Source organism: Trachypithecus francoisi, unplaced genomic scaffold, assembly GCF_009764315.1.
Source record: "Trachypithecus francoisi isolate TF-2019V2 unplaced genomic scaffold, Tfra_2.0 Lachesis_group5, whole genome shotgun sequence".
In the NCBI taxonomy this organism is placed as follows: Eukaryota; Metazoa; Chordata; class Mammalia; order Primates; family Cercopithecidae; genus Trachypithecus; species Trachypithecus francoisi.
In genome coordinates this window covers 98,274,162-98,286,404 of record NW_022681470.1, presented here as the reverse complement: position 1 = coordinate 98,286,404, position 12,243 = coordinate 98,274,162, and the positions used below count along the sequence as shown (strand labels likewise).

General features: G+C 45.4%; 1 protein-coding gene across 6 annotated transcripts in view; it reads right to left on the bottom strand.

Moving 5' to 3' along the window:
- The window catches only part of ENSA (endosulfine alpha), a 31,475-nt gene extending 19,678 nt beyond the window's left edge, over positions 1–11,797 (bottom strand). Inside the window, exons 1-5 of one of the 6 annotated variants that reach the window (XM_033197145.1) lie at positions 11,176–11,517; positions 10,660–10,748; positions 9,650–9,775; positions 7,819–7,985; positions 4,325–5,053 (exon numbers count right to left, since the gene is read on the bottom strand). In XM_033197145.1, the coding sequence (XP_033053036.1) occupies positions 5,038–5,053; positions 7,819–7,985; positions 9,650–9,775; positions 10,660–10,748; positions 11,176–11,326 (549 nt within the window). In that variant the 5' untranslated portion in view covers positions 11,327–11,517 and the 3' untranslated portion in view covers positions 4,325–5,037. The other 5 variants (XM_033197144.1, XM_033197149.1, XM_033197147.1 and 2 more) reach the window with 5 other exon arrangements.
- Positions 11,798–12,243: the final 446 nt, after the last annotated feature.

The window sequence follows — 12,243 nt, the reverse complement described above, 5'->3', positions numbered from 1 at the left end:
TTGGTCCCTCTACCAAAATGCCCCCTTTCACCTTACCTTTCTGGAGAAATCCTGCTCATCCTTCAGAACTTTCTCCTGAAACCTTTCCTGACCATTCTTTTCCCTATCCCTCTGCAGGCAGCAGAGTAAATCCTGTCACTGCTCTCAGAAGCTGTGTGACTTAGGGCTTAGGCAAGTTATATTTTGTCTTAGTGTTACCATTTATATAATGGACATACTAAGAGTATATACTTCATAAAATTGTTGTGAGGATTAAATGAGATGTAAATTAAGCACTTAGCACGGGGCTTGACACATAGTAAGTACTCAAAATACTAGGCCTCCATGGTGGCTCACACCTGTAATCCCAGCACTTTGGGAAGTCAAGGCAGGCAGATCACTTGAGGTCAGGAGTTCAAGACCTGCCTGGTCAACATGGCAAAACCCTGTCTCTACTAAAAATACAAAAATTAGCCGGGCATTGTGGTGCACAGCTGTAGTCCCAGCTACTCGGTAGGCTGAGGCACAAGAATAGCTTAAACATAAAAGGTGGAGGTTGCAGTAAGCTGAGATCACACCACTGCACTCCAGCTTGGGCAACAGAGCAAGACCCTGTCTCAAAACAAAAACAAAAACAAAAAACCACGGCTGGGCATGGTGGCTCACACCTGTAATCCTAGCACTTTGGGGGGCTGAGGCAGGCAGATCACCTGAGGTCAGGAGTTCGAGACCAGCCTGGCCAACATGGAGAAACACCATCTTTACTAAAGTACAAAAATGAGCCAGGTGCGGTGGCAGTCGCCTGTAATCCCAGCTACTCAGGAGGCTGAGGCAGGAGAATAGCTTGAACCCAGGAGGCGGAGGTTGCAGTGAGTCAAGATCTCACTACTGCACTCCAGCCTGGTCGACAAGAGCGAGACTCTATCTCAAAAAGAAAAAAAAAAAATCAGGCCAGGAGCAGTGGCTCAAGCCTGCAATCCCAGCACTTTGGGAGGCCGAGGTGGGTGGATCACTTGAGGTCAGGCGTTCAAGACTGGCCTGGCCAACATGGTGAAACACCATCTCTACCAAAAATACAAAAATTACCAGGGCATGGTGGCACATGCCTGTAATCCCAGCTACTCAGTAGGCTGAGGCAGAATCACTTGAACCCAGAGATGGAGGTTCCAGTGAGCCAAGATCATACCACTGTTCTCCAGCCTGGGTGACCAAGTGAGACTGTCTCAAATAAAAAAAAAGCAACTATTATTAATTACTCATCTCTATTCCTCTGTATAGCTAGACCACCACTGCTGCAAGTATAACACTGTAATATGATTTCTTCATGTGTAGTTCCACCATTACAATGTAATCTCCTTGAAAGAGGCAGCCACATATCATTTACCTTGTATTTTAGCACAATGCTGGGCATATTGTGGGCACTTATTAAGTAACTGGACTGTTTAAATACTACCCACCTTTCAAGGCCCAGTTAAATTTCCATTTCCACCACTTATATTTACCTAATGAGTCCAGTCAGATTTTCTCTTCTCAGAATTCTACTACCTGACTAACCATATGCTATCTTGCATTATATGTAGAAGTGTCTCAATTAGGTTACATGTTCCTCTAGAGCAGAAATGACCTCTTACACTGTTTATCGGGCCAAAAACCGCTTATTTTTCCAACTGCAAAGCGAGAATTCAACAGTCACTTGGGACTTAAAATATTGCAGCCCAAGCATGGGAGGTCCCACCTTATCTTTACTAGTAAGTCATCTGTCTTTAATACAATTCAGCTAACAGCTTATCTCCTGACTCTCCTTCCCTTAGCTTAGCTATTGGAACTCTGCTTAAAACTATAAATCTGACTACATTTGTGTGCTATTGCCACATCTCAAGTTCCCCAGGGTGGAACAGATCTTTCTTTTTAATCTCCCTCAAGACCCAGTACAAGGCATTATACAGACGAGGGCTGCTTGTGTGGGTGCTGTTGGCTCACTGTGGATATATCCTCAATGGCAACTCTCCAAGTTATTTTTCTTTTGCCTGTCTTTAATATGCCCAGCCCACACCAGCTTAAAATAAAAGCTGTTGGACAGTAATGGTGACTTCATCCCTGCCACCCTGCATATTAGATGGCTCAGCTGAGAGGCTTGTCAGCACAATCATGTTGGAGGAGTGGATGAACCTTTGATTCAACTCTTTGGGATAAAGACTTTAGAATACATCTAGCTAAAATAATGAGCAGGAATAACTATTTAGAAGCACTGCAGAATCAGTTTGCTTTGGTTGCTTAACCCTATAGTATGGGAGTGAAGGACACGGATTGGCAAGTTTTAAAATGAAATACATCCTGCCAAGTGTGCAGTGGTGAAGAACTAAAAGGAAAAAAAAAAGGCTAAGGAGTAACACAAAATATAGATAGCCCTAAACATTTTTGGCACCTCAAGCTTCTTTTTTTTGAGATGGAGTCTCCCTCTGTCGCCCAGGCCAGACTGCAGGGGTGCGATCTCGGCTCACTGCAAGCTCCACCTCCTGGGTTCACACCATTCTCCTGCCTCAGCCTCCTGAGCAGCTGGGACTACAGGTGCCTGCCACCACGCCCAGCTAATTTTTTGTATTTTTAGTAGAGACGGGGTTTCACCATGTTAACCAGGATGGTTTCGATCTCCTGACCTCCTGATCCGCCCGCCTCGGCCTCCCAAAGTGCTGGGATTACAGGTGTGAGTCACTGTGCCTGGCCACATCCCAGACTTCTTAAGGCCACAAATTAAAACTGAGGACCAGGGAAGCCAGGAATAGCGGGAAGAAATAATATAAAAGCCTAAGATACTAACTCAAGCTCTTCAGCTAACCAGCTTTTCTACCTTACAAGTAACCTATCTCTGTATCTTAACTTCCTCACTTGTATTAAAATGAAATTGCATCAACTGCTGGGTGTAGTGGCTCACACCTGTAATCCCTGCACTTTGGGAGGCTGAGGTGGAAGGACTGCTTGAGGCCAGGAGTTCAGGAGCAGCCTACACAACAAAACGAAATCCTGTCTACAAAAGAAAGGGAAAAAAATATTCTCAGCCAGGTGCAGTGGCTTATGCCTGTAACCCCAGCATTTTGGGAGGTCAAGATGGGAGGAGTGCTTAAGTCTGTGTTCTGAGACTCACCTGGGCAACACGGTGAATCCTCATCGCTACAAAAAATAATTAGCCAGGTGTGGTGGCATGTGCTTGTAATCCCAGCTACTTGGGAGGCTGAGATGGGAAGATTACTTGAGCTCAGGAGGTTGAGGCTACAGTGAGTGTTTGCACCTTGCACTCCATTCTGAGCAAGACCCTGCCAAAAAAAAAAAAAAAAGAAAAGAGAAAGAAATAGCCTCACAGAGCTCACCTCATTCCCCAGCTGGCAAACACAAACCAGGGATAATATACTCAGGAGGAAATCATGGGATGGCTCACTAACCCCACCACAATAAACACCATTAACTTGTGTCTCTAGTTTGAGTTTGTACTTGTTTTATTTTATTCATTTATTTTTTTTAGATGGAGTCTCGCTCTGTCGCCCAGGCTGGCGTGCGGTGGCGTGATCTCGGCTCACTGCAACCTCTGCCTCCTGGGTTCAAGCGATTCTCCTGCCTCAGCCTCCCAAGTAAGTGGTATTATAGGCATGCGCCACCACGCCCAGCTAATTTCTGTATTTTTAGTAGAGACTGAGTTTCACCATGTTGGCTAGGCTGGTCTCAAACTCCTGACCTCAAGTGATCTACCCACCTTGGCCTCCCAAAGTGCTGGGATTTCAGGTGTGAGCCACCGCACCTGCCGGAGTTTGTTTCTCCTTTGGTAACCTTTCTTTTGTATATTACATTCACAGGCAGCTTTTAACTTCTTTCAGTAGCAGGTTTCCAGCAATGCAGATTGGGACATCATGAGGAAAGAAATCACTCTGCCTCCTGCTGGCCACCAGCAAAAAGACTTGAGTTTCTTTTGGCTTATTACAAAGAAATAACGTATTTCTTTTGGTTTGTCACATTTCCCCCTCACAAACATGGGAACTTGAAAAGGAATGGAAGACAAAGGGAAAAAGGAGAATGGGCCTCCTTTTTTCTAAGCCTGGACTAGGCTTAGGCGTCAAGAAACCATTTAGATCAAATACCTTAAATGCCTCATCTTGTGAGCCACAAACTGAGGTTGATGCATCTTCTACATTAGCTACAGAAACAAAGGGATGGACAAGGTTTATGCTAACATTCCTGCTCCCTTTCCCTAAGTGATGGTATTGGGGAACTCAGCCGCATCTCACATTAACAATGTCTTCAGTATTGTTTTCCTCCCCCTCCCAAACCCCAATAAAACACACCAACTGCTTCAGAGTATTTCTGAGTTGGGTTTTTTCATGGGTTTTTGTTTTGTTTATTTCAAATACTGAAAAAGTCCTTTGGGCTCTGTGGGGTTCCCCATGCTCACGGCTCCTTTCTCCCACACTCACTGCTCTTCTCCCCACAGCAAATCTATTTCAAGGACAGTACTTTTAAAAATAATTAACATTGAGTTCTCAACTAGCTCTGCAGAACCAGAGGAGCTGTTTGCATCTGTCTGTGCAGATGGAGTTTCTTTTATCTGACACCAGGTCTCCAATCACACTGAAACAAGGCATTTATCTACAGAGCTCAACTAGAACCCCTTTTCATTAGTCTACTCCACTTCCTTCCCCTCACATCTACCCCACACCAGCCACGTGGTTAAGCAGGATAGTCAGGAATGTTTTTACCAACTCCAAGCCCTAATTCATATTCCTCCATATCTCCCACCCCACCCTCTCAACCCCACCCCCACCCCCAGAATTTCATTGAGATTTCTCCCATTATTTGGAAAAAAGGTAAAACAAAAAAGGTTCAAGGTCTTGGTGCTCAGCCCAAGGGGCTCCATGTGCTGGGACACCAACGGGCAAGGGCTTCTGCCTCTCCAGCCCACACCCGAGCCACCTCCTGACCCCCGGCTGTAAAAGCAGGAAGGGGCAGGAGCCAGCACAGGACCCGGGTACGGGGAGGGCAGCGTCTCAGGATCTGGCGGAGCCCCGGGCAGCATCATTCAACTTGGCCACTGCGGACGAACACAGAAGAAAAAAAAAAAAAACCACTGTCAAGTAATAGGGGAAAAAAACCCTGAACTCCATCCCAGTCTCTACCCCATGATTCCTCCGCATTTAACAACCATTAGGCAACCTGGCATATGTCTCAATCCTATCCATAAGGGAGTTGCAAAAAATCAAAAAAGAGAATTTCAGTCTTTTCCTATCCACGAAACAACATTATCTGCCTTTCTGGGAAATCTATGGATAACAAACATAGAAAAACAATTCTTTAGATAAGATGAAAATAACCGGAGGTTTCCAGGTGGGTAAGCTGCCTGACTCAGAGCAGGCTCAGTTTCAGAGGCATGGCCACAGCTACTTGCAAAGACAGAAGTAGCACAGTGATGACATGGTGACTGTGTGGAGGCCAGAACCAGACCACACACATGCTGTTCTGAGTGGATTTAATAATCTAGGTTTAATCAAAGCAATTTGCATTTGGATTTCCTTGCTAAGGAAGCTATGTACTTCATGCTGTGGAAACTGGCAAATACAGAATGTAGCTTGTTTGTTTTCTTAGCCTTGAAGATGACCAGGTAGTGAGACAGAGTGAGACCAACAGTTGTTCTAATTTCCCTGCTCCTCCTATTCCTTCCTAAAAAGCAGACTCATTGTGACCAGTAGTCTTGAGGACTCAAGCTGAATGATACAGAAGGCAGCTCAAACAGAAAAGAAAAAAAGTACAGAATTCGAGAAGATCGGAGATGAAGAAAACGTACAAAATTATATATATATTTATATATATAATAACATGACATATCTATGTACAACATGGCTGGGACAGTTGAAGAAACTATACAATGGTGTTCAGCATTTTCCCCTTCCCACATGGACTTTAAGGATGACAGCATGAGGAAATGGAGCAAGAAACACAAAAATTATATACAATTACAAGTGACAGTCAAGGAGTCTGGGGACCAGGGAGTCCAAGGATCCTGCTCTCTCCATTCCTTCCTCACCAACTTTTTCCTGTCCAATCTGAATGACAGCCTGAACACTGGCCAGTCAGAAGAAAAGTATATACACACCTCATCCCCCTACATGCACATCAGCAAGTCTGTCACTCATTCTCATTGGACCAAATGTTTGGGCATATCAGAATTTGTGATGTGAGAGGGAGGGCAAGAGGATTACAGAATCTTGCTCTCTTGAACATTAGTTCTCACCCTGGCCCTCTCTGTCATAACTAGCAAGTTGCATTCAATAAGATTCTAGCCAAGCTGGTGATAACTAGATTGAAGATGCGGGTCACCTGCAACCCCTTTCCTCCATCTATTCACAAATGAGCAAGGCTACCTCTCCTCATCACACAAGAGCTGGGTTGCTGAGTTCTGGGAATGCAGCGATTTCTCAGTCTTCCTCCTCTCCCTCCCTAACCACTTTCCCTAGCTTCCTCCAAGGTGAATCATCTTCTAAGAACCTGCTCCTCCAGCCCTGCAGGAGTACTCAGCCCCAGGGGCTAGCTCAGTTTACCCTTCTTCCTCTTTCCCTAACAATATATCTGGCATCAGATTGCATCTGAAACATGGGTCAACATATGTGCATGACTGGGCATGTTTCCTCAGGCCTGCAGCTCTGCTGCCAGAGAAGCTTTTTAGCAGCTAAGGCCCAGAGGTAGGCTGGGAGAGTGGGCTGGGTCAGAGGCAAGAAGCTTCCATGGCTAGCTTTTTTTTTATTTTTTTGACCCTCAAGACTGTGATATCTGTAAAGTTCTCTTGCCTGAATTTATAATCCCCAAACCTCAATTTACTCTCTCCTCATGTATCCCTCAAATGGTTCCCCTCTGTAGTACTTTCCCAATATTACAGAGCAGAGACTCACCACCCACAAGCCTTCCTCACCTTTAGTTTTACAATGAACAGTACAGAGTTTTTCTGTTGGCAGTTGTGACTTCAGAATCAGAATCAATCTTACATACATTTAACTCTATTTTACAGGTGAGGAAATAGAAATCCAGAGAGGATAAATGACTTAACCAAGGTTATACATCAGCTCTGCTGGGACTGAGTAGAGCGAGAACCCAGGTATCTTGACTCCTAAACCAGTGCTCTTCCCACTATCCCATGATACTTTCAAAAGCAACATGCTGGAAAAGAGAGAGAAGGTGCCCATTTTCTGTGAATAATGTTCATCAATCTTTATATTATTTGAGAGCCAGAGCAAACTGTAAGAGATACTAAGTAATGGAGGCTAAGGGGGCACTGTAGTTTTAGGCAAGCAAGTCAATTTTTCTTTTTAAGGATTCTCTAAACCTGCCACAATGGAAACATGAAGCAATAGCAGCCTAAGGGACAGAACACTTAGAAGCACAGAAAACATGTCTCATTCAATCTACCTTTCCCAACTATGTTAAGTTAGCCTTGGGATGTTAAACCTGCCAAATTATTCCCAAGGCTCAGTCTAATCAATTTTGGGACATTCTCTCCCAAAAGGAGAAATCACATCTCTCCAGTTTCTCACACAAAAAAAACATTTGCAGCATTATCCAATCCTAGCCTTTCCTATTTCTGGGCCCTACCTGGACTACAAGGAGTGTGTGGAAGTCTCAATCTAACCAAAGAAATCAACTTACAGCCCCTTTTCAACCTACATTACCTTCTCAGCAGCCCCCAGCAAAATCACAGTCATTTCTGGCTAGCAAGCTGAGATCTGACTAGGTGCCCATTTCATCCCTGCCTATAATATATAAAAGTCCAGTGGTTGAGGAAGGGGAGGAGAGGGGGGCTCAGGTTACCCCGCAAGCTTGCTGGTGACGAGCGAGGACTTTCTCTGGGGCAGATCCTGTGGGGTGGGGATGTGGTCACCAGTCACCAGGTTCTTGTCTGGTCCTGCACTTGGCAGCTGCTTATTCTTCATCTTGGCTTTGGCCATGTTGTAGTCTCCTGAGTCAAAGTACTTTTGCTAAGAGATAAGAGGGAGGTTTAGGTGAGTGAGGCACTCTGGCCTTCCTCAAACACAAGGAGACTCACATCTCACATTCATTATAAACCCTCATGCACACTCGGATCTTTCAAGAAGTCTTCCTTGATTAACCTCATGCATACACAGTTTAACATTAATTACATGTACTTATGTCTTCTCCCCAGTGTGTTCTGACTGTTTCAGGTACGTAAGCAGTTTCCCAGCTAGAGTAAATAGTTTTGGAGTCAAGGGAAAGCCCTACCACCCTTTGTACCCCACTCAGTATAGGATGCTTCAACCAAAATCACTTATTCATAAAGGGTAACTGAGGACCTTACTGGGTACAGGGCAATAACCTGCAACTGGAGAAACAGAAATGAGTAAGATATAGAGAAGGATAAATATGGGGCTATCCTAGCCACCAGGAGATCAACCACAAGCCAACAACCTCAAGATGATTATTCTCCCAGACCCGGAATAGAAACTGGGCCTGTTCATGAGGATAATATATTTTCCTTCTGACTCTCACAGCTCCCACACATGTTCCATGACTGTGACAGCCTGCCCACGCCTGCCTTGCCTCCAGCAAGGTAAATGCAAATCAGCATCACATTATTATCTGTGACTAAGACTCAATAATTGGGATCCTCCACAGGGATGTTTCACCCTCTATTTTATCTACACAGAGAGGCACACTTCAATTTGATGATTTATAATCTTACAGGCATTGCAGAGGAGAGTAAAGGAAATAATTTTTTTTTTTTTGAGACGGCGTCTCGCTCTCAAAAGATGGAGTCCCAGGCTGGAGTGCGGTGGCGCGATCTCACCTCATTGCAAGCTCCGCTTCTCCAGTTCATGCCATTCTCCTGCCTCAGCCTCCAAAGCAGCTGGGACTACAGGCGGCCGCCACCACACCCGACTAATGTTTTGTATTATTAGTAGAGATGGGGTTTCACCATGGTTTAGATCTCCTGACCTCGTGATCTGTCTGCCTCGGCCTCCCAAAGTGCTGGGATTACAGGTGTGAGCCACTGCGCCCAAATTTTTTTTTTTTTTTAAAAAGATAATAGAATCCCTCAGTCAGCTTTAGGTACCTTTGGGAACTAAAAATCTGATCAGGAGCTACATGGCTATGAAAGTAGACTCTCTCTTGGTGAGGAGGACCACTCTGAACAGGAAAAATACGTTTGCTGCAGGAGTATAATTAATGGCTGGTGCTCACTTCGAGGGTATGAAGAAACGGATTCACTTCAAGTTAAGGATTTATTTCTGTAGGAGAGATGGTTTGATCTTCTTCTGAAATGATGCATCCCAAAATTTATCTCTAATGCTTAAAAAGTACACAATCCTAAAACCTCCAACATTCAAACAGGCAAATGCCTGGGGGCAGTCTGCATTTCAGTTTCTAACATCTTTCCCTCATTCCCCCACATACCCAAATGCTCCAATTTAGGCCTTCATTTCCTACACAGGAAATCAGGAGGGAACTGATACCATATTAGGGATTTACATTAATTTGACTTGCTCTTTTCAAATTTCAAATTCCTCTCTACTTCTGTTCAACAACAAAACCTCCAGAAAGGATCCAGTAGAACCTCTACAGACGTCATTCCAAGAACCCCCTTTGGCTCCAAAGAAAGAGGGTAAGAGATTATGCCCCATACCCCTTTCTGGAGTCTCTTCATGAGGAAGTCGGAGCCTCCAGGCTTTTGTCCTAGGCTTGGGTATTTGGCCTTTAGCTTTGCCTCTTCAGCTCTCTCAGGGAGAATACCTTCTTTCTCCTGCGTGTCCTGGAGAAAACAAATGAGCCAAATAAAATTAAAGACTGAGAAACAACTGCTTCTCACATCTGATAACAACTATACTATCAACTTCTCCTGGAGATCCACCCACTTGTAAATATGCTATCTCCACTCTGCTGTTAAAGCCAGATCTTTGTTAAAATCCCTACAGCTCAAGATGACTACTGTGAGAAGAAAAAGACAAGCTGCTTCTCACACTCCACCCAAGGAACCACCCAGGGACCTATGTGTATTGGGCTAAAGGTGATACTAAACACAATATTTTAATCACAGAATGGGCCATATCACTCAGCACAAATGCTAAGAAAAACAAAGAGAAAAAAGAGGTAGCAGGCTTCTGGTGATACAGGATGAGTAGGGGGGTTCCCTAGGCTATCCTACATGTCACATGAGAAATTAAAAAAAAAAATAGTTTGGGGCTGGGCACAGTGACTCATGCCTGTAATCCCAGCACTTTGGGAGGCTGAGGCGGGTGCATCGCTTGAGCTCATGAGTTTGCGGCCCACCTGCGCAATATGTTGAAACCCCGTATCTACAACAACAAGAAACAGTTTGCTAAATGTTCCCTCCTTATTCATTTTTTTCTTTTCTTTCTTTTTAAAAATCTCTACACAACAAAGCAGTTCCTTCCTTATTCAGGGTCTAAACCACCTGTTAGGTCTCCCTGTGGAGGAGGCTAGCTATGTGGCCTTCTTCAAAGATCTCCACCTGAGTAATGGCACAGCCTTGCTTCAACATTTCCACAAATATTATGGTAGCAAGCTGATAAACAGAGAGGAAAATGACACTGTTTTTAACCTCAGGAAAAGAAAGATACAGTAGGCTCACTAGTATTTACCCACCAGCTTTCATTAAAAAAAATCAATACCTACCCTGGTGGTGCAGGGGCTCTCACTACTGTAGTCAATCTCTTTTTGTTTCTTGTGGTCCCTGCTGCCCTTTAGTGACTTTCTGAAAAGATCTGAAGTCAACGTATGGCTCTTTTTAGTGGGATTACATTCCTTTCTCTTGAAAATCACGCATAGATACAACACCAAGTGTATTTAATGAGTGCCTGAACCCAGTGCTAAATTTTAGAAGTCAAATACAAACCCCAATAAAGGGTTTATTTGGCGAGTTTCCATCACGGAATCGCGGGTGCACTAAGTCCCTGCCTTGGAAGTCTAGGGGAAGAGTAGCGTCTTTCTCACGACCCTGTCGGTGTCTTTTCCAAGTTTAATCACCATGATTCTGTCTGGAACTCTAGTCCTCTTCGATCTTGTTGGGTCCAATAGACCATCCTTAGCTATTAAAATAGATCTCTTGAGAAAGTTGCTGCCTTAAACTAGCTATAATAATAATTACACTTCTCCCCTCCCCCAATACTCGTCCTTTTTAAATGTCTTTACCTCGACCCCTATCTTTGCGGATTGAGGCTGCGGGCCCCAGCCCGGATGCTGGGTCATTTACCTCTACTAACCCATAACACACATCACACCCAGGACCACCAGCTAGACCCCTTCCATTCACCTTCTTTCCAAACACCCGCCCCGCGTCCATGCTCGGCCAATTATAGCACAGCGTCCAAGGGTTGAGCAGTAGGCCTATTGGCCAATCAGGAAGAGCATAGCACTGAGTGACAAAGGACCCAACAAACCAGCGCCAAAGCAGCAGGTCGTTTTGAAGCTCACCCTGCGTGACGCAAAAAGTGGCCAACCCCTGCGGAGCCTGAGACCATGGCGACCAATCCGCACTGGTGGGAGACCGTCTCCAGCCCCATCACGTTCTCCCCAGCTCGCCCGCCCGCACCCCTTCCACTTCACCTGCTTCTCCTCGCCGGTCTCCTCCGCAGGGTTCTCTTCTTCTTGTTTCTGGGACATGGCGGGACCGGGACTGTGGAGTGTAGGGGGCCCGGGAAGGCAACCGGAGAAGGGAAGGGGGAGGGGAAACGGGGATAACCTGCGCTGCTGCTTCGGCTCCTGTCACTAGTGTTGCTCAGTCAAAATGGCGGCCCTTGCCCATGACGTTACGACCGCCCCTTCCTATGAGAGCCAGTGGGAGTGAGGTAGATGGGGCAATGACGTAACGATCTACCAATAGTCGCCGTCTAAAGGTGGGCTCTATAGAGGCGACCGGCAAGCTGGAACACCAACCTGGAAAGAGAGTGAGACACAAGGACCAATTGGAAGCCTGTGGGGGATATCGGGGGCGGGGCTGCTGGCTGTGGTATTTTTGCCCCTTTGGTGGGCTCCGGCTTCCTTCACTCCAGCGCCCCGCGCCCGAGAGGCTTAGTGGGGCGTCAAACTGGAGAGCGAAAGGATGGAACCCTTTATTCATATCAGGTGGAGAGGATTAACCTTTGCGCAGTGTTAGCAGAAAATGATCGAGCTCCAGAAAATGATTTGGAGGTTAGATTCGATTTTAAAATAGTACTAACAGGCCGGGCGCGTTGCCTCACGCCTGTAATCCTAGCACTT